This window comes from Tachypleus tridentatus, chromosome 13 (assembly GCF_004210375.1).
Source record: "Tachypleus tridentatus isolate NWPU-2018 chromosome 13, ASM421037v1, whole genome shotgun sequence".
Lineage (NCBI taxonomy): Eukaryota > Metazoa > Arthropoda > Merostomata > Xiphosura > Limulidae > Tachypleus > Tachypleus tridentatus.
The window spans coordinates 83,371,470-83,395,357 of NC_134837.1; the positions used below are offsets into that span (position 1 = coordinate 83,371,470).

General features: G+C 34.9%; 1 protein-coding gene across 5 annotated transcripts in view; it reads left to right on the forward strand.

Moving 5' to 3' along the window:
* The window catches only part of LOC143239480 (homeobox protein cut-like), a 383,408-nt gene that overhangs the window by 144,482 nt on the left and 215,038 nt on the right, over positions 1–23,888 (forward strand). For all 5 annotated transcript variants that reach the window (XM_076480566.1, XM_076480567.1, XM_076480568.1 and 2 more), the window contains one exon: positions 2,266–2,392. In XM_076480566.1, coding sequence (XP_076336681.1) covers positions 2,266–2,392 — 127 coding nt within the window. The remainder of the gene's footprint in view (positions 1–2,265; positions 2,393–23,888) is intronic.

A 23,888-nucleotide genomic window follows, 5' to 3' on the forward strand; every position in this document is an offset into this window, starting at 1 on the left:
ATCTTCAGATGGGTTCGCTATAGGCGATATTTTCGACCGTAATTGAATAGTATATTTCAATATCACCCGTGGTTATGAGATAGTTAAACATGTGTAGATATATAAGGTGAAAAGTTAGATACAGGCATATTAAATTTCTAAATTATTTGCGACAAAAACCTGCTCTTGTTAACTACTATCGCTACTATGCCCTCTTCCCCCTGTGGCACAGCGGTATGCCTGCGGACTCACACCGCTAGAAACCGTGTTTCGATACCAGTTGTGGGCAGAGTATGGATCGTCCTATATGTAGCTTTGTGCTTAATTTCAGACAAAGAAACAGATACTGTAACTACACTCCTAAGAGACTTTCAAACGATCAAAATTTACCAAACAAGAAAGAATTGACAACGATGTTTGTCGTAAACATGTCAAACCATGTATGGAATATTTAAATACATACCTACGTAGAAGAATGAACTGATTGTTTTTTTTTAAGATATTCGCACAAAGCTACTTAAGGCCTGTCTGTGCGACTGCCTCCAATATCCAGCTGACATATTAGAGGGTTTGTTTGTTTATTTTGAATTTCATTCAAAGCTACACGATGGCTGTCTGTGCTAGCCGTCCCTAATTTAGCAGTGTAAGACTAGAGGGAAGGCAGCTAGTCATCACCACCCACCGCCAACTCTTGGGCTACTCTTTTACCAATGAATAATGCGATTGATCGTTATCATAATGCCTCCACGGCTGAAAGGACAAGCATGTTAGGCAGAATTTTAACCACCATTTTTACAGCAAACCATTGGCTCCAAATGCGGAGTGCAATTTTGCATAAACGGACCACAAACTGTGAACCTTCGTTTTACAGTTCGCTAACCGCGAGGCCACGTCTGACCTGGTTGGGTGGTTTAAACCAACAAACAATATTCAGTGGCACTAACTTGTCTCATTTAACTCTGGTTTTTGTCTATTTATTAATATATTTTCTTCTACCATCGACTCACTTTACATCTTTATCTTTGTTAAAACCAGATTCATCATAGTGTTTCAAAGCATGTTCTTTAAAACGAAAACTTAGTTTGATCTAAAAGCTAGATTTTCCTTAATTGTTTATTCTGAAGATTTCATGATAGATCTAATATACCTAGAACTTACCTTGATATCAATATTCGATTCCAGCTAGCTGCCTCTACTGTATTAATAACCTTAATTCTCATGACTCATTTCATTACACACATCAACTTAAATTGAGGATATACCTTGTTGCATATCCTTATGTGTTTCTTCTGAACAAAGAAAGGCAGTATTTCCAATAATTATATTATTTTTAATAATGACATGTCTGTTTTACGTAAATTTAACTCAACTGATCTTTCATAACTCTACACAATTAAATTAACTGGAAACCCATCTTTTGTTAGAAACATCTTGTTAATTTTAAATTATTTAGTCAGTGTGTGCCATTTAAATTTAGAGGTGTTTGTGAAGTATTCGATCGGACAGATGGCCAATTTGTTTCCTTTTTTTTTGTTGAATTTTGCATAAAGGCTCACGACTGTCAGCATTAATCGTGCCTAATTTTGAAGTGAAGGTTAGAGGTAAGGCTTCTAATCAATACCAGTAACCGCCGATTTTTGAGGTGAGTTTGTCAGACCGAACAGTGGGACCTGACCAACACTCATGATTCTAAATAACGGAGCATGAATTTATATGGTGATAACGGGACAAGAACCAAGTAACTTCAGACTCACCACATGTTACGCTAAACATTGGTCCGTTTACATTCCAGTCTGCTTTCATGAATGTTCTGAAGAATTAAAACTCCATCTACTGACACAGATATGTAGATGACACTTTTATTAATTTCAAAAAAGAATGAAAAGTTTATGCATCATCCCTTGTTGACAACAATTAAAAATAACAAAAACTGTTCATGAAATTCACCTCTTAGTTCATTGCTTGATTTTAAAATAATAAAATTAGTTTGAAATACTCTTATAATGCGAAAATAGTAACTTGATTACTATTTTTAAGGTTTTTATTAAGAGAGCTTATGCTAGCATTAAGTTTTTGGAACTTCATGATGGTTATATGTGTTTATATATATGTAAATTAAATGGTATTTAAACCACAGTTTTAAAAAGTGACGTTAATAGTTTAACTCATCTCTTGTTAAAGTTATTTATGAAATTTTGCGATGAGTTGGTATGCATGTGCTGTTTACTGAATCATCTCAATAAAGCAGACAATAAATACATATATTACTGTTTGGTCATTGGGCAGGAAACCAGAAGAGTGGTAGCGCCAGTACTGAAGAGTTTCCAAAGTGAAATTGATAGTTTGTGCAGAAGAAGCAAAGCTGCAGAAGCGGCCTTTTTAACAGTTTACAAGAAAATTATTGACCTTCCAGGTAAGGTGTTTTTTGTTATGGGAACCCGTCTGTAATGAAACGTGTGATAACACAGAAACTCAACATCAAACATATTGATGATAGAACGTTTGATGTATTAGTCAAATGATCAAGTTATGGAATGAAAGAACTTTTTTTTTTTTTTACAGTCAGTGACCGTGAATTTATTCCACCTAGTTTTGTGACCATTTGTTTTGTTTTCAGAATCTTTCTTAATGTTAAGTATACGAAAAAGTAAATTGCATGAGGCATATATTCTTTTAATAAACCCAGCATGGCCAGGTGGTTAAGGCACTCGACTCGTAATCTGAGGGTCGCGGGCTCGTATCCCCGTTGCACCGAACATGCTCGCCCTTTCAGACGTGGGAGCATTATAATGGTACGGTCAATCCTACTATTCGTCGGTAAAAGAGTAGCCCAAGAGTTGGCGGTGGTTGTTAATGACTAGCTCCCTTCCTTTTAGTCTTACACTGCTAAATTAGGGATGGCTAGCGTAGATAGCACTCGTGTAGCTTTGTTCGAAATTCAAACCAACCAATCTTTTAATAAATATCCGAGAATGAAGCTTAACATCATATACAGTTATAACGAAGAGTTAAAGAAGTCTAGATTATGTGTAGTTCAACAGTAAACATTTGACTCTCTCTCATCGAAACTCCGAATTTACGTGTTCAATTTGGTACACCCTTCACGTTTCTTAAATGAAAGATTGACAAAGTAAAACTGTTTTGTGTTATTTTAGAAATAAACCCTAGTATATTGCTGATTTATTTATAAGAACTAGAGTTCGACGATAAGTCTAGACTACTTTCTATTCTAAGTTGGTGGTGTTCTAGTACAAATACCTCCTAAGTTAGATAGTTGTTTTTATATCTAGTCCCTTATTCTGCAAGAGTTGTTAGCAATAGCGAGGTGGAAGAATTAATATTTTCTCTTGTTATCAAACGTCACTTGTTTCAAACTGTCATAAAATAAACTTTTATCTTTAATATAATAACTTCTTAAGCGAGTAAGTAATTTGATTTTAACAGATAATTTGGTAATTTTTTTGCATGCAGAAGATACGCGGATTTGATGTGTAAAAAAGAAAACCCCAAAAATTCCGAAGCTAAAAAAAGTATTTTATAGTTTCGTTTCAAGAATTTAAATTTTGGATGAATGTGTAAAGTTGTATTTCAAACTTAGTGTGCACATTTCTGAGTTTTAGCAAAAACAATAAACTCGATTAAAAATAGACAATGTTTGTATAGTCTTAAACGTATTCATACATATGAATCAGAAACCTGAGAAATACATAGCAAATATAATGTGAAAATAAGCATTTAATAACTGTTTTATTCAATAATATTGTATCTGTTTATAATAAACCATTATTTTGGGCTAATTCAAGTTGGGAAAATAGTAAATCGAAATTAATGAGGAACCAAAATGGATGTTGTCACTGTAATGGAAATGGGAGTAGGCTTATCCCTCTTGTCCCATGCCCAGTTTTATCAACAACTTTAAGGAACCAAAATGGATGTTGTCATTGTAATGGAAATGGGAGTAGGCTTATCTCTCTTGTCCCATACCCAGTTTTATCAACAACTTTAAAGAACCAGATCGAAAGAGTTTGCTTAGGTTAAAAGGAACAGCTGAATAATCGAAGGTGGGAACTTGCTGCGTTAGGTGTTAAATTTAATGCAGTCATTATGTTTTATTAAGAAATAAATAAACAGTGTGAAAGTCTGTGAAAATCAAATGTCACGAACACGCATATACATACAGCACTGGTACACAAACTCTCAGATCTCTCTTAACCCGTTCCGTCGGTATCTCACCAACATTTCTCAACAAATCGGATTACACGGCTGCATGCCTTTAGTATAATGCTTTAGCTACCTTTCCGAAGAAACTGAAGAGAACCAAATGGGTGATTAAGTTATAAAACCATAATATCTATCGTAGAGTAATACTATTTCATGGCGTGCAAGAGCACAGTCCTTCGTGACAAACGACAATCATTTCTAAAAGACGACCTAACAGAAACAGGCTTTGGGTTGCGGTTTCTGGTCAGGTGACGAAGTCTGGCGCGTAATGGTTCTGAGCTTGCACGCGGAAATGGTTGTAGTCAGTCAAATTAGAATGTACGGTCTTATATGTTGTGTTAAAGATAATCAACACTCCTGATTGGGGATGCTTATGCTTTTCTTTGTTTACTAGTTTATGTTTCATTGTAATATTTAAGAAGTACGAAATAAACTCATAACCAAGTAACTGGTAATCAGTATAAATATTATTGTCTAATCATGAAAGTTATCTCATCTTCAAGCTGGTGTGACATAACTGGATATCATAAGAAAAATGGGAACTTAGAGAAGTGTTGAAATGAATACGAAATTTGGAAACAAAACGGAGAAAACTAACATCAAACTATAGGTGGTGCTAGAACTATTTTTGGTTTGGTTTGTTTTGAATTTCTTGCAAAGCTACACGAGGGCTATCTGCGCTAGCCGTCCCTAATTTCGCGGTTTAAGACTAGAGGGAAAGCAGCTAGTCATCAACACCCACCGCCAATTCTTGGGCTACTCTTTTACCAACGAACAGTAAGATTGACCGTCACATTATAACGTCCCCACGGCTGAAAGAACTTCTGAATCGTCCTGTGTATATATAATGTATACATTTTTTATGTGTGCTTTTTTAAATTTTGTAAATGTAGTTTGTTTGTTTTGGTATTATGCACAAAGCTTCAGAAAGGGCTATTTGTGCTCTACCCATCACGAGTATCTAAACCCGATTTCTAACAGTATAAGTCTTTAGACATCCTACTATGCCTTTAGAGTGGCAGCTCTTGTGTGTAGCTAAACAAATTATAGGATGACAGATGTAGAGTCGTAACCTTAGTATATAGCTACACAAGTAGTGTGGTAGGGAAAACTGAGTGATAACCGTGCTGTTTGGATATGTAAATCTTGGGATGGCAAATGATGTGTGGTTAACCCTGGTGTGTAGCCACACGATTCTTGGAATAACGAATATAGAGTAATTACTCTTGAGTGCATCCGGATACACAGGTGTTGAGATAACGAATGATGAGTAGTTAGTCCTGGTGTACAGTTACACAAATCTTAGAATGAAAAATGATAAGTGGTTAACTCTGGTCTATAGTCACGAGAGTTTTCGGATATAGAATGACAAATGGTTAATTTTGGTGTATAGCTACACAAGCCTTGTGGTGACGAATGACAAATTGTTAATCCTATTATACTGTTCGTCTTACGGTGACGAATGACAAGTGGTTAATCCTGGTGTATAGCTACACAAGTCTCAGGATGAAGAATGACAAGTGGTTAATCCTGATGTATATCTACAAAATTCATGTGGATTTCACTATGGACCTTAATGAAAAGTGGTTAACTCTGCTGTATAACCACACAAATCTTGTCTATCAACCTAAATTGCACGTATTGGAAACAGTAATTTTCGTAGACTGTTGTAATTGATGTCGAATAGATGTAAAATATTACAAACTGGGCGTGTCCGATTGTTTAGGGTTTGTCTAATCAATTAGAAGAAAATAAAGGGTGAAAAGAATGAATTCAAAACAAAAATGAAACAACTTATTATCTAGAATCCACCAAAAACACTTTAGGCTAAATTTTAGTATTTTTGCATTAAAATTGTTTATTTTTACAGGTTTTAGTTCTCGTTCTTAAAAAATCTGTATATGAACCCATTACAAGAAAGTTGCTCTGATTGCGTTAATTCTATGTGTAACGAGTATATAATTACAAAAATAATAAATTAACAAATGCATCAGCTAAAAAAAAAGAAATTATTAAATAAAATATCAGCTACTTGATTAATGTGAAAGAGAACTAAGAAATGTATGTTAAGTTTCAAGTACTTTAGATGCATTCAGGCCACGCTACAAGATGTCGTTTTTGGTCATGTTCCTCTCTCCTAAAAGTGTATCTTAAATTATTAAAAGTATACGTTAATAAATTAATAAGTGGGATATAAGATACTTAGTTAGTGTATAAAAGGATTGAAAAGCGTTTGCTAAGTTCAAAGTCTTTTGGTTGTTATATTTAAACTTTCCAGTCCGGCATGGCCAGGTGGTTAAGGCGCTGGACTCGTAATCGGAAGATTGCGGGTTCGAATCCCCGTCACACGAAACATGCTCGACATTTCATCCATGGAGGCGTTATAATGTGACGGTCACTCTACTTTTCGTTGGTAAAAGAGTAGCCCACGAGTTGGCGATGGGTGTTGATGACTAGCTGCCTTCCTTCTGGTCTTACACTGCTAAATTAGGGATGGCTAGGGCAGATAGCGCTCGTGTAGCTTTGCGCGAAATAAAAAAAAAACAACAACAATTTTTAACTTTCATGAAAATCCCACAGTTCAACTGAAATATACTACTTTTATATGTCTATAAACTGTTCCCTTCCAATGTCGAAATATTTTTTTTGTCGTTGGTTAGAAAAATCCCTATTTACATTTCAAGAAAAATAAAACTTTGTTCAGTACATTGCTTCTATTACTTGCTTGTGTTTTGTTGAAATTTTTATCATAACTGTTGATAAATTACCTTTTCTATGCGGAAGAGACATACTGATAACCTATGAACTTCTGATCTTTTAACCAATAAGTGCGTTGTACTACATTTTGTCCCAAGTTGTATTGTTAATATTATACGTCATATACAATGAAATTAAAGATATTCGTGCCATTGGCCAATTTGTTGTTCCATATATCTACTTGTCTATCTGTTTATCAGTCTGTTTATCTTTAGTATAAGAATAATCCCTTTCGTTAATTATTATCTTATAAGAGGAAAGCGTTCCTAGTTTATTTTTGTTTTTCGAAGTTGTTTCGTGGTCTGTGTTGGCTATGTTTGATGCCATACTTGGAAAGGTTTATTAAAGAAAAGCGAAATCTCTGAATTTTTAAAATATATATTTATTGGTACTTATACATGTGGAAGCCTTTCAAGTATTAACGAAGCATGTTTTCGCTTTCTTTATACTCGGAGATTCGTGTAAAACAGCGAGTATTTTTTATAAAGTAGACCATATCAATGTTTTTACCGCACTTAAAGAGAAGGATAAAGATAACCCCTACTTTCCCCCCTTCCCATATCTCCAACGTTTTTATCAGTTCTCAATCTGTTCTGTACTGAAACTTGATTTGTAAACGGACTATGTAGTCCTTGAGGGCATGGGTTCACTATGGACCTTGACATCTGAATAGGTTTGTGCATATGTCACCGCATTGTACACTAAGCCTTAAAACCGGATGATCCCATTCTTAAAGGGATAAAAGAGTAGTATGTTAACTATTTGAAGACCTTAGTTGTTTTGTTCTTTCCAGTCCTAGAAATGTCTGATGTTATACATTGTACTACCGTGACTGGCATTTTGCTAGCTTTTTGTACTTTCAATGAAATGCTTAAAATATAAAAAAAAAAGGATACAGAATGTGACCACCAGAACACAACAACTGATCACTTTTGTCTCTCATACTAATTATTCTATTAATGGACGTACAATAAATCAAATAACACACAGAGACGTATAGTCGATTGTGATGAGAAATAAATGAATTTCAGATATTTTTCTTACCCAATTCCCCCCCCCTCTAGTACAGAGGTAAGTCTACGGATTTACAACGTTAAAATCAGGGGTTCGAGTGCCCTCGGTGGGCTCAGTAGATAGCCCGTTGTGGCTTTGCTATAAGAAAACACAAACACATTCACCCAGTTTTACGGAACATCACGAGTTATTACTCTCAGTTGAAGACGTTTGTCATACAGTTTGTTATATATTGTAATATGACAAGACCATAGTGTGACAGGGAAGTGAAATTTATCAGCAGTTGTTCTATAGAAAATTATCATTAGTTATTCTATAGTAGACTATCAGTAGCTGTTATACAGAAAATTATCATTAATTACTCTATAGTAAACGATCAGTGGTTGTTATGCAGAAAATTATCATCAGTTACTCCATAGTAGACGGTCAGTAGTTGTTATATAGAAAATTATTATTAGTTACTCCATAGTAGACGATCAGTCGTTATTCTGTAGAAAATTATCATTAGTTACTCCGTAACAGATTATCACTAGTTTTTTCTATAGAAAATTATCAGCAGGTATTATATAGTACATTATAAGTGTGTGAAGTGATAAGTTGTGGACACAACATTGACCCTATTAAGACGAGGTTTTAACAATTACTGCCCCTACCTGAAATCTAGTTTAACTTTGGTAAACTCTAAACTAGTCGCTGATCTTGCAAAACTGCGTGGTATTGCTATAACTTCAAATATTTTACCTTGAAATAAAAATAAACTAGAAAATAGAAATTTGAGCTAATGGCGCTGGCCTTTTTTGTACATGTTATAATACCGGAATTGTTTTTTCATTTGTGTGTGTGTGTTTTTTTGCCTGGAGCAGTTTAAGCTGACGATTTTGATTTCGAAATTCTACAAATAAACAACAGTTTTGAAGAGTATTATCAATAGATTATCTAATCCGTCACTAATTCTGAAGAGTATTATCATTGGATTATCTACGTTAGTTGTCCCTAATCCTGAAGAGTATTTTCTTTGGATTATCTACGATAGCTGTTCCTAATTCCGAATGGCATTATCATTGGATTATCTACTCTAGCTGTCCCTCATTCTGAGTGATATCATTAGATTATTTACATTAGCCGTCCCTAATTCTGAAGGGTACATCGGAGAGGAGAGAGCTAATCAACACGAACCACCGCCAGTTCTTGTGCTACTCGTTACAAACGAAGAGTTGGTTTAACCATTACGTTATTAAAGTCCTAATGCTGAAAGAGCAGGCATGTTCTGAAATGGGACTCGAATCCATTACCCTTAGGTTGTAGGTTGTGAGTAGATCGCCCCTGACCACCAGACCTTCATTACAGAGACCATATAAAGTGCGTTAAAATTCTAAAATTAAGAAAGTATGCTTGAGGAAATTAGTACGCTTGAATTAACACCATATTAATAAAAAGAAAGAAATCAGCTTTTGATAATGTTTCTCAACCACATAGGTAATTTGTTTCTTCTATTTTGTTCGAGGACTAGAATTTCACGTTTGGTACTGAAACTGTAAGCTGTTGTTTTTTTAAATTGTTTATTCATGTGTATACCGTGACACATTTTGTTTATTTCTGTCGTGAGTGTGAAGCTATGTAAAGGGCCATTTGAGTTGTGGACACCGTAAGGATAGAACATATAATTGTAGCGCTATGAGCCCTCCAGTTCACCGCTGAGCCACCGATGATTTGTCATGCCGTTATTATTAATTTACTAAAAATATAAATATTATTTCAAACGTCGCCATTAATGCTACAGAACGTAATACCAGTAACTACTTTTACGTTATTATATTATTCGTATTTTTTGTTGCTTTCTCTGACTACGAAATAACACTTACTGAAGCATATGCATGTTTTGTATATGTATATAGAAGACTTATTAATTATTTGTATATAATAAATTTATATTATATTAGTTTTCTGTATGTGCTACCCCTTCTAGTTTACATGACTTGAAAAGAATGAATAAATTATAACTTGATGCTTCATCACAAAACCTCACCAGATGGCACCCTTAATGTCATGGTTGTAGTCGGTTGTATCAGACCGCTGCGAAATTACGTCACTTAACACCGTCTTACGCATTTTACCTACTTGATTAATTGTCGCCATGAGCTGTTAGAGATTGCATGTTTTTGCTAGAGCTATTTTAGACCACACGTTTCTTTTTTTTTTTTTTAAGTCAGTTCTTTCTGTAAACTTCAAAACTATTCTCACCATTTCTGTGTTCTTCCTTTACGGTTAAGTCTAGCGGTTGAGATTTTCGCATTGTTACTATACATGTTAATCTTAACGTATTCTAGGCTAATAAACTTAAAACATTCTTTGTATTCACCTTTAACGTTTACAAATATGGATGAAAAGATACATATCGAAACGCTAAAGCAAGGTAAAATTTATCAAACAGTGTTGTCACACAGAGGCTAAAAACCGGGTTTTGATACCCTTGGTGGGCACAACACAGATAGCTAGCTAATTGTGTAGCTGTGTGTGCTTAACACACAAACACACATTCGCGCCATGATTTACTGTTATATAAATTTTAATACAGCGGTTATTTTTCTTGACAATTTGTTGATTTCGATTTGAATGTTGTTTACGCAAAAGTTTCAAATAACTCTTTCTTGTCATGGATACATACATATAGATGTATATTCCCTTTTAGACCATTTAGACCTTTTATCCCCTTTTAGAGCACTATGGTATGTGTTTGATACTTTGGACCACCACGAAAAAGATAATATTCTTTCTCAAATTTCCACAGGTCTACCAGTTTCAGATAAGTTTGCAAAGCTACTATCAGGGATTTGTTTGTTTGTTTGTTTTGAATATCGCGCAAAGCTACACTAGGGCTATCTACGCTAGCAGCCCCTAATTTAGCAGTGTAAGACTAGAGGGAAGGCAGCAAGTCATCACCACCCACCGCCAACTCTTGGGCTACTCTTTTACCAACGAATAGTGGGATTGACCGTCACATTATAACGCCCCCACGGCTGAAAGGGCGAGCATGTTTGGCGCGACGGGGATGCAAACCCTCGACCATCGGATTATGAGTCGAGTTCCTTAACCACCTGGCCATGCCGGGCCTATCTAGATATGTAATCCATATTTGACCTCTGTCTTACAGAAGCTTGTTGAAATGTAAGTTTCATTGTCGGGAAGTAATTCACAATGAGTAATGAGTGTTATCAATGATTGAAGAAGTAGTTCCAAGGTCAGAACAAAATACGAGAAGCACGCCTTAACACGCTTGGCCATGCTGGGCCTTACTATCAGGGATAATCAAGGCTAGCTATTCATAATTTTTAATTGATAAAATAGAGGAGAGATAACTAGTTGCCATCTAGTTCGCTACATTTTGGATTACATTATACCAACAAATAGTGGGATTGACTATTACATTACAGTGCCTCTTAGGTTGAAGTGGCGAAAACGATCGGTGACAGCATTTGATCCCTTGACCCGCAGATTGCGAGTCGAGTGCCTTAACGATCAGGTCATCTTATAGGTAATAAATTGGTTATCAATATTTATATGTAAAACTAAACCTTCCTTTGGGAGAGTTCTGTATTTGTAAATGCGACAAAGAATTCTCACTTTTAATTTCTGAACTGTTATTGAATGTGAGAGATATTCCAACACTATGGTTAAAACAATGTTTGTTATGAATGTGAGAGATATTCCAACACTATAGTTAAAACAATGTTTGTTATGGTTTTTATGCGGATACGGAAAATTATATCTGTAGAGTTATATGGTAAAAGAAATATTTATGATTACCAGTCATATATATATATATATATAAAACAATTGATGTATAAATAGGTCAGAAAATGTGCTTAAGAATTCTGAGGGTTAATGGTTAAAAACTGCCCCTGATGGGAGACTGTCCATCAGTGACAGAAAATTATAAACTGAAGGACAGGACACAAACTAGCGATTATAACACACACTGGAAGTAATCTTTTAGCAGTATACTTGTTGAGTTAAAATTATTCGAGTGGTGTAATTGTTTATAATGTGAATAAGATTTAAAAAAGCCTTTCAGAAGAACGGAAACCTATACATACCAACATCCAGAAATAATAATTGAAGAGCCCTCCGTCCCACTCCATCTCCAAAAACATTTTTCTAAAGAGAGAGCACTTTGGTACATACAAGAACTCTGTATCTATCAATCATGCTAGAATAAATAACAAGTATTTCGTTTGTTCTACTTACACTCGACGAGGTTTAAGAACATATTCTTTCAAGATCCCTAGAAGCGGGAAATCAAGGTTATCCACATTTAGACACTTAAATACAAGAAAAGGCTGATAAAAGGAGAACTAGAAGCGAAAGTTTTGTTGTATGAAAAGAACATTTGTCTTGTAACACGTCATTATGGTCATCACTTGGTTAGCTGGATGTTAGTTTATTGATTTTGGTACTAGACCACTTGGGCTGTCTGAGATAGCGAGTGGATGAATGTTTGAATCATAAAACATCAAATACCTTAAAGGAAAAAAACACAGCCAAACATCAGTTATCAAATGTTCAGTATAAGTGTTGTTATCGTTATTGTTAACGTATTAGATGAATCTCATAAAAATGTCTTTCACTAATACATGTCAAATAAGTACTATATATATAAAAAGGTCCTGCAGTGCTAATACTGAAAAGTATATTTTTGTAAACGCCGGTACATTAGAATTTGTTACTTTCAATTTATATAGTTCGAAATGTATAAACATATATACGTATATCCACCTAACTGGTAAAAGAGACAAATAATCGGTCCCAAGATGGATGGTTCGACATTTGGCCTTTTGCCTCATCACTTTTGAAACTGGTTGTTGCGTCAAGAAACATATCAGCGAAACCTTCTACAGCGCTCACTGAACTATTTACATTTTGCTGCATCACCTTTGAATTTATAGTTGTGCTGTAATTCAGAAACCTGCCGCCGAGTGTGCCATGTATACACCCTCCAAACCGTTAATATATTGTTGTATAATTTTTAAAGTCTCGCTATGCAGTGTTTCGGGAACATGCCATCGAATTCTTCTAGAATTTTATGAACCACAGTATTTGTTGCGTCACTTTTGAATCTGGTTGTGTATAATACTTAAAGAACATGTCGTTAAAGGCTACTTGCTAATCGATTAACATTTTCCATACTTAGAAAATATTTCGAAAATAATCAAAGTCACAGAATAATAATGGTAATCGGTGAACGTTTTCAAAGAACTTTTGTAAGCTGTCCCTGGGCTGCCAAAACCTCCTTGTTTTTAACTTTTTATTAGTTATATAAGATGATATTATTGTATCCCTTTATGTCAGGAAACTGTTTAAAGGAACTATATTTTTCTTTGTAAGTACAAAACGTGCTCTCTTGATTGTGGAATTACATATACATAATAGCGTATGCGTGCTATTCTAACTTTTGTGAAACTTGTCGGAGTTGAGAGGTAATAACAAACGTTCTCTAAGTTTCCAGTTAAGTGGTGCTGTTGGATCTAACACCAACTGACGACACAACTAGTTGCTGTTGGATAAAAGCAAAGTCAAAGGCTTATAAGAGTCTACTTGAAACAGAAACATGCATATGCATAGATCTGAAAAGGAATGCCGACACACCTAAAGTTCGGACACACTTTGCTAGATTGCATATTGACTGTCGCCCTGAGGTCACCGTAACAGTGGAGCACCCAACCAAAAGTGCCCTCTTTAATAGATTTGCGCGAGCCAGGTTCGTACAAATATGTAGTGTCTTGTACTTCACCGTTTGTCGCCTTCTTCTTTTCTGATTTCCGACACATCGAACCTCATTTTAGACGAGAGGCTTAAGAGAATTTTATCCCACTTTTATGTACGTTCATGTTGTAATTTCTGTATATTTGCTGTGTGTGTGTGTACTCGTGTACTTGACCACACAAGAACTTAAAACAATAGCTTGTACAGATTTAAATCGGAGAGCGTGCCAAATTTGATCAAGTAGTTTGATATATAATTGAGTTTCGTTCAGTTGTCTTACTTAATAGTTGTTAAAAATTGTCGCATATCCATTAGCATGAACTTCTCAATGGAGTTCCATAACATGATATATAGTGCAGTAAAGACGTTCCTTGATGCAAGAATATTCATCAATATTTAGAAAAAGAAATACTTAACAGTTCATACAGTGATAATTTAACAGTTTATATAGTAATAATTCTTAAATATTCAACTGTTCTATAGTTATAATTTTTAAATATTGTATTATTTGATAAAAAGTAACCGTTTTCTAAAGCATGACTTTTTCAATAAAAAATACTGGTACTTTTAAGAAAAGCAAAGATATACAGAGGGCTAATTACACTTTATAGAAAATGGTTATATATGTTAATACATTGATGTGTATTATAAATACAAGTCGTGGTGTTGGGGGTGGAATGTTTAGCACGTGTAAATTTTATTGACGATGAATTCTTCACCGTCCGGTAATGCAACGATACTATTGTTATATTATGGGCTGGAAGAAAATGCCATAACCCTTTATGAATAAGAATATTCGTATGCATAAAACAGGTAATGTCAAAGGACAGGACACAACGTTTCAAAAGATACTTTAAGGTTCTCCATAGAAACAGAGAAATTCGCACAAAAGATCGTTTAAGAAATCGTAACCTCCGAAGTGAAAGTTATAACTATTGAAAAGAGCTCTCCAACCCAGAGAACAATCACGATGAGGATCGGGTTATTAACTCGTAATCTAATAACAAGGTAATAAAAAATTATTTGAAGTTGACGAAGGCTTACCATCTAAAAGTACGTAAGCTGACAATCGCAACGGTTGTTTGCACAGGAAGGATGATAGAGGAAAACAAAGAAACTGAAACCATAGTGAATCTATATGACTGTACCTGCCAAGCTACCTGATGCAGCTCTATTGAAAATTGTGCCTTTGGCCTGCTTAAACGCCGTTTCGGAAATTGATGACTACTTATTACGTGCAAAGTTGGTCAGAATATGCGGTTTAAGATGGACTTCTCAAAAGCTGACGACTGTAAAAATTGTTATGTTGGGCAATAGTGTAATTTTGGCTATCCGACTGAGCACCATCATAAGTGGAGGAAATAGAACCTCGCGCAACCTTAAACATCGTTTTCATACAGTGTGATGAAACCTCGTATTGAATTTCTGGTTCTGTGGCGTGGATTGTCAAAAAGAAATAAAAAAAATTGAAAGCTGGAACGTTAGATTAAAATAATACTTGATATCATTGCTTAATACGTATTCGTAATTTTCATTCTACAGAGCCTAGTTACCATGGACGCCACAAGGGGAGGTTGTCGAGTGCGAACAACTCCCGTTTGGAACCTCAACTGCATTTTGATGATCACGGATAATTAAATCTCGTGCTGCAAAAACTGCTAAACGTGGCGTAATAATTTTATATTCATAACCTCTTTCGTTTAATAATGTGTTTCTTCAATCTGACATAAATCTTTCCATGGATCATGTACTGACCTGCTACTGACTCACTTAGGTTTATTTAAGCCTGAAAATGTTATTTATTTCAGAAATGATCTCCCTTGAAGAAATACTGGCGACGCCCATGGTTACACTAGTTTCGGTAAATTCTACCTTTCATTAGTTTCCTGGATAACTTAATTCAAACATCGTATAAACAATATTGTTAATTATTTCTTTTTTAATTGTGATCAATTCCTGAAAAATTGTTGCAACTAAAAACTCAAGAAATTGTGAGTCGTTTCTGTCGTTAATTTCGATCAAGTCTTGGGAAATCGTCGCTATTATAAGAACAAATAACTTAGAATCGTCTCTCCTAATTTAAGATGTTACTCGCTAAATGTGAATTGTAGTTAAAGATTAACTTGGTAATATAATGTAAAGTTGCCCCAAGAGACCCATCATTCAGATTTATCAAAGTAGCCATTGACCTATGGATTAGCTGGAAACGTAATTCTTCATGCAAACGAAGACAGGTTCGAACTAAACAAAGTTTACACTAACATATATATCTGCCATTATAGTCTGTTGTGATTGCTAGTTTATGAGATGATGAATTAATCTAATCTGTTTAGGTTACTTGAACAATCAAGGGAAATTGTCGTGTAGCCTTAGACAGAGAACACAATACAAAGGTGTTGTTTATCAAGTGTTAAGGGACGGATACGCTGCTACAATATTCTCGGACGAAAGTTCCATCCATTAAAACTCTCGTTGCGGTTGAAGGAACAACAGTCAGGGTCTATAGTAGTAATTAACGAGTTTGCCGGTTGCTAATTAGTTGATTAAGACAAACTGTCAATCAGATTACCTCCGTCTTCTACGTTCATGCTGTTGGAACAGCTTCCTGTTATTGAAGCGAGTGACAAAGACAGGCAGGAACTGTACGTGTATGCTCGTCCATTTAATTGCATAATATTCTGTCAAATCAGCAGGGATGGGACCTGCTCAAACAAGGAATAAAACCAGTGTGTTTATCAAATAGCTTAATATCTGTTAAGATTGATAACGCAGTTATGTCACCAGAAAACGATGACATAAGCAATATACACAGTGCTTGATTGCACTGAGTAATTTGGGCTAATATATTATACATATGTACACAAGAATGGTGGTCAGAACTATCAGGTATACATCGTTCATTGTCATCGGAAATAATATACGGTAGCGAAGAACAGAGGTATAACTATTTTCAACTACTTTTGATGTCATAATGATGTCGATTTATTAAGTTGATAGTCAAAAGAATCGCTGATTTAAAAAAAGTCTGTCAGAATTATTATGCGTTCAATATCACAAATTTAGGTTTGTCAAATAATGATTTTTTATTATGTAAGATTCAAAGAAACCTTTTATGTTTTTTTTTATAATATTTATTTAAAAATGATACCAGGTGGCACCGAGAGTATGATTTATAACCCTAAAAGCAGAGTTTTGATACTTGTGTTGGATACAGTACAGACCGCCCATTTTACAACATTTTGCTTAACAACAAACGAACGAAATTTATCCAGGTAGTGATAAATTCTGTGTGGTGTTTGTTGAAAATAAATGTTATTTCTAAAATCATGTTGTATATAAATCCACCGCAGAAACTTGTTTTCTTTGTTCAGATAGTTTTGTAAGCGAAGATTAAGAATGCTTGTTGTTTATTTAATTTGCAGTGTTCAAAAACGTGTGGTGTTTTTTGTGTTCTTTGAGTAGGGAAACAATTATAAACAAACGCAAAATCAAAGAAGCCCTACTTATACAGCAGCGAAAACCAAAATTAAACCAATACAAAGGAATACCTTTACACTTGTACTAATTAATAACCTAACATCCATCTGCAACGCCCCCTACAATTTGTTACCCGTTTATACTCTCGTTCCTAAGACATGTGTTCGCCAACGGTCACATTCAAACACTCTCTCTTTCTTAGCCTGAAGATGACCTAGGAAGGTCGAAACGTTGTTCTCTGCTTATCAGAAAAAGTGTTAATACCCATACCAGCCGTTCTGAAATACATTTTTATTTCAAGTGGGATTCTCGTCATCAAGAAGAATGCTTGCTGTTGAGTAAAGAGATGACAATTATAAACTTTGATTAAAACACTGACAACAGCGTGGTGAGGAATAAAGCGATATTGAAGTATAGGAAATTATTTTACATGCAATTTTTGTAACCATTCAACATTGATAAGTTGCTAACTATGCAAGAACAAAATTTTTTTGATTCCTATAGGCATTTACTTGTGTCTGAAGAAAGGTTGACAAATATTCTGGTGGGTAAGTAAGAAACGGAACATGTTCTACTATAGGCATACAGTCATGTGAAAAAGTTAGGACACCCTGTGAAAGCCTGTGTATTTGTGTAACATTTTTGGATATATAGATATTTAATCACAAGTTCAACAATACTGAGAGATTATAGGAATATAACTAAACAATTAAAACTGAAGAAAAGACTTTCCAAGATCATCTCTAAATGTAATTTTACAAAAATGCATATTCTAACTGAGGAAAAAGTTAGGACACCTTACCCTCTAATAGCTAGTGTTACTCCCTTTGGCTGAAATAACTGCAATGAGACGCTTCTTGTAGCCATCTACCAGTCTCTGAGATCGGTCTGAAGAAAGTTTGCCCCACCCCTCAATGCAGAATTCTTTCAGCTGTGAGATGTTTGAGGGGTTTCTTGCATGTACAGCCCCTTTTAAGTCACCCCACAGCATCTCAATGGGACTAAGATCTAGGCTTTGACTCGGCCATTCCAGGACTCTCCATTTCTTAGTTTTCAGCCAGTCCTTGGTGGATTTACTGGTATGTTTTGGGTCATTGTCGTGTTGCAGGGTCTAGTTCCGCTTCAGCTTTAATTTTTGTACAGATGGTCTCATATGATCCTCAAGCACCCTCTGATACACAGTAGAATTCATGGTGGACTCTATGATTGTGAGCTGTCCAGGTCATGCTGCAGCAAAGCAGCCCCATGTAATGACACTTCCACCTCCATACTTCACAGTTGGTATGAGGTTCTTTTCCTGGAATGCTGCATTTGGTTTACGCCAAACATGTCCTTTGTTCTGGTGTCCAAATAATTCAATTCATTATTTCAGAAGTTCTGGTCTTTGTCTACATTCTCTCTGGCAAACTTCAGTCTGGCCTTGATGTTTCTCTTAGAGAACAAAGGTTTCCTCCTTGCACACCTCCCATGCAAGTTAAACTTGTACAGTCTCTTTCTGATTGTAGAGGCATACACTTTCACATCAACAGTAGCCAGAGCCTGCTGTAGGTCCCGTGATGACATGTTAGAGTGTTTGGAGACCTCTTTTAGCAACTTGCGGTCTACTCTTGGGGTGAACTTGCGTGGACAACCAGACCTGGGCATGTTGGCAGTTGTTTTGAAAGCCCTCCACTTGTTGACTCTTTTCCGGACAGTGAAATGGCTGATTTCAAAATCTTTTGGGATCTTTTTAAATCCTTTACCAGGCTCATAAGCTGGTACAATTTTCTTTCTGAAGGCCTCAGACAGCTCTTTTGCTCTCATCATGGTGCTAACTTTCACTTCAACAGTCAGGAGCACATCAAACTAAATGTTTGAGGTTTAAATAGGGCAAGCCTCATTCACAATGCTGAGTAACGATCTTCTAATCATGTGAACCTGGTGTGATACACCTGTGTGTGAGTTGAGCCATTTTAAGTGGGAATAGATGTGGGGGTGTTTTAACTTTTTCCTCAGTTAGAATATGCATTTTTGTAGAATTACATTTGGAGAAGATCTTGAGAAGTCTTTTCTTCAGTTTTAATTGTTTAGTTATATTCCTATAATCTCTCAGTATTGTTAAAATTGAGATTAAATATCTATATATCCAAAAATATTACACAAATACACAGGCTTTCAAAGGGTGTCCTAACTTTTTCACATGACTATATACTTGTGTCTGAAGGAAAGTTGCCAAAGATTCTGGTGGTTAATGTCGAATGAAGAAAATCAATAGACAGGCTGAATTTCACTTGACTTGTGAAAACAGATTGCAGATGAAAAACTCAAGTTAGGAGAGCTGGTGTAAGCAGCGAATAATAGGGAACCATGGAGAACCAGAGTTAAATGCCAGCATAATTTGGGAGGACACCATAATATACATATATATATATGTGTGTATGTTTGTGTGTTTATTCGCTGAAACAAATTTACAACACGTAGCTACTACAATATAATATTTAGAACTTCTACTAAACAAGGAAGAAGTAGAGAGGTGCAGAAGACATCTGCTGAATCATTGCTATACTATCCAAGAAATACTTTTGACTTAACAAAATATAAAATCAACTGTTCTTAAGAAGATGTTAAAATCAAAATTATGTAAGCTAAGCACAAATGTGATGTTATTAGCATATTCTTGTAGGCAATAATGCTAAACACGTGGGTGCTATTGTTGATTTTTTAACGTAAAACTACATAATGACTTCCTGTGCTTTGTCCAGTGCGAGAACTCAAACCCTTAATCATTGTGTTGTAAGTTCGTAAATCTACCGCTAACCCTAACATACTGGAGGACAAATTATGGCACTGTGGTGCTTACAACCTAAAGCCTCAGTAACCACAGATGATAAATATGAACCAAAAATATCTTTACCTAATTTTGAAATTAATTTTTATTATAAGTCTGATAAATTAGAGAAGGTATTCAATATGTAGAACAGGACTGTTAAAAATCAACTGAAGTACAAGCTGTACGATAACAAAAGTCAACATTTTGTACAACTCACCAATAGTCTCAATACAGTGTAACGACGTGGCTAGAAAGGACAATAAAATAAGATCTGTAAACTGTTTCATGAATATCAAATAGATATTTATTTTCTACAAGCATTAAACCATAAAACGTATAACAATTAAAATGAACTCTGACATATAATGAGCGCTTAAAAATATACCTCGGCTTTAGCTTTAACTGATGTTAAAGAGGCAAACCGTGGAATTAATGAAAATAAAGTTGTTTATGTTGCAACATTAATTAAGAGGATAATTACTTTGTGTCCCTTTTTATACTACAATCTGATTATTAAATAACTTATTAAATCTTGTACTACACGGTCCCTTCGTAGTTTACTGCAGGTTTGTTTCTCATGCAGAATGGTTAACTCAGCTTGAAATAATTAGGGTAAGTATAAGGTTTTAAGAGTTAACTGAAAGTGAAAAGGCAGTTTACAAATAAACAATATCTATAAATATAAAATACGCTGGATTAAAATGGTTCTGGAAGCTTGACTTCAAGATATAATTTGTAACTTGTATATAACACCTCAATGCCACAAAACCAAAACATTGAGAAAGAACTCTAAGAATTCAGAAAAAAATAAGTGCCAAGTTTTTTAGATATGTCTGATTTCAAGTTACAGGTGGGAACGTTTGCGAGTATTCTTTAGATAAATATAGAACTACACAATTCAAATCCAGTTTAACGAAACTGGTCTTACGTTTTTATTGGTAATGTTTGTCCAGCATATTCGGCTTTGTCTCCAACCTGCATTCGTCAAGGCAGGAGACAGTGACATGAAATATTACTTTTAATAAACAAAACCAGTTAATATACAGTTACGACAAAAAGTGTTCGTACCCCTGCGTCCCGAGTGGTTTTTTACTCATAACTTAAAAAGTATCACGATTTATAACATATTATAAATATTATATGAACACACATCTACATAAATTTTTATGTAATGACCCAAAAAACAATCTTTAAATAAGCTATAAACATGCTAGCTAACAATTGCATTTGGAAGAATATCGAGGGGATCCAGAGAGAGAGGATTTGAGAGGGTGCAACCTCTTTCTTATGGATTATCAAACAAAGGTATCCCTGGAGTTGGTAAATGAAATATAATTGTTTTTGTTTTTTTAGTGATTAATTGATTGCTTGAAATTAAACACAAGATTACACAATGGGCTACCTGTGCTCTGTTCATCACGGGTATTGAAACCCGTTTTTAGCAGTGTGAGTCCGAAGACATAGTACTGTGCTACTGAGGGGTCGTTTTTTTAGTGTATTGAAAGTATTGACCAAATTTCCTAGAGCGTATTTTGGAATAGCGCTGGTCACCAGCTATATTCAAAACACTGTGCAATTAAATAGGCACGAACGACTTGTGAAACATTTAAAATATCATTCTTACCGTGAGCGGCTAAGCAGTAAGCTTGATGACTTATACTCTAAAAATCGCAATTTAACACCTGTTGTGGGTAAAGCGCAGATTTTGTAGCTTTACGCTTAACTACAAATAGTCGTACAGCCCCTCCCTCCAAGAGCACGGATAACAAATTCTGTAGTTTTGTTCTTAATTATAAACAAAAAAAAATCGTAGAGAAGTTTAAAACCATAGTTTTTTATGTTGTTTTGTTTTCTAGAAACTTAAAAAGTTATTTTGGGACATCTGTGGATGGTATTCACCATCGTGCAATAGTCAGACGAAATGTTTGTTTGAATTGTTTTGAACTTCTCACTCAACCTAAGTAAAACCTCATGCGACACATGTTTTATCTAAACGCAATATTGAAGCATTGCAGTCTTTAATTTAGAATTGCTAATCAGAGGGACTGCAACAGGTGACCAGCTTTATTTGTAACGAAATATCAAGATTAAGTCTTGCTTTCATCATACACTCATAACTGAAAGTGAGGGTTGTATTCAGCAGCATACCGTGGAATCGAACCTTAGGGCTTTTAATATGCAGCCTAACACACTATTTATATACTAAGCCACGTGTCAGACTCTCCTGAAAGTGATTAACTAGCATTTCCACGTGATATAGTTCGTTTCTAGCTAATTGTTACTGATAAAACCGATCATGTCGCTTATAATCGAAGTTTCAGGCAACATATAGCGCAAAATTCGACCAAATTCGTTTTTTTTACGTCATTGTCTTTTACAATAGTAAAAACCCCAGTGGCATCGAAGCATGCCTGTAGCTTACGACGCTATAACCGTAAATGTCTGATTCAGACTGCAATTTTTATTTTTCACTTGCATGAATTTTTTTTTTACATTTATCTTTAAGTGGAAATACATTTTGATATTTTCGAAATATTGATAAGTTTGCATTGTTTAAATGATAAGTAAGCTTATGAAGGGCAGCGGAAGCTAGAAATGACTGAATTTAGGGGCTATCTATAAATTAAAACTTTTAATTATATGGAAGTGTAAATATATAGCAACGGAAGATTTCGAGTCCAGAATTTGGTTTTTGAGAAATCATATAACTATATTGATCACAAAAAACGATTTTTTTAATATTTTGAAGTATGACATTTGGGTGTTTTTGTTGTGCTTTGGTATTTATGAAAATGTAACGTTTTCTGACATTCTGCTTCGAGAGTAGTTTTGAGTCGTGGTTGAAAAGCTGTTTATCTGTATCGTATAACAGAAGGGCTATTAAAGACCATTAGAAATCGACGTATCGCTTATCTGCCATTTCCTATATTCTCTCTATCGCAGACAAGGAGTATAAAAATAAAGAAAAAATAGTCAGTAGATATTCAGTTTCAAACTTTTTTTATAACTGTAAAATTACATATGTATTTCAATGACTGTATTTGTTATCTCAAAGTATTATTTCGTCTTTAATTTGGTTATTCGTTTAACGTTTTGATTAGTAACGCCTGTTTTGTAACTAAGTAACTTGTCTCTACCGGTAGTTCAATGGTAAGTCAGTAAGTTGATACCTGCGGTAAGAAGAACACAAATAGTTTATTACATTGGTATACGGTTTACAACAAACAGAGCAACTTGTTTCGTTCTGTACTTAACACCAAAGCGAATATTTTAAGTTTCTTGAACACTAATAATCGGTTATCTTAGATACATAAGTAAAAAAAAAAAATGTTAGGTAGATAAAAGTGATTTTTTCTAATAGTTGGAATTTCAGTTTGAAAGAAAAAAAATATTCATGTCAACTGCTTTCACATTTTTGCTTTATTTGTGTCTAGGTTTACTGCGACAAGAAGAAATAAGTATTAGTGTAAATTTACAACTACCTCCCTGAGCGTATTTCATAAGTGTAAAACAAATCATTAGTTTGATCAAGTCGTAAAATACAAGTTAATAATCGATAGAAGACTGTTGCACAGTGTCAATAGTACTGTTTCAAAGTCGAACATCAAACCTCTTTACAAGCGAGTGAGTGGAGAATAAGTAAAGAATTTGTAATAGGAGAAGAGTGAGGGACGCTCGAAATGATTAATGGTCGATTTTAAAACGCGTCATGTTTGTGCGAGTGCTAGAAAATCACATTAGAGAACCGCCATTAAGAGTTTAGTATTGCAATTAGCATCAAGTGTCCTTACAAATCATGAGTACGGCTGTTCGACTTGCGTGAGCATTGATAACTATCTACTGAGGGTACTAACAACTGCTCTGTGTCGAA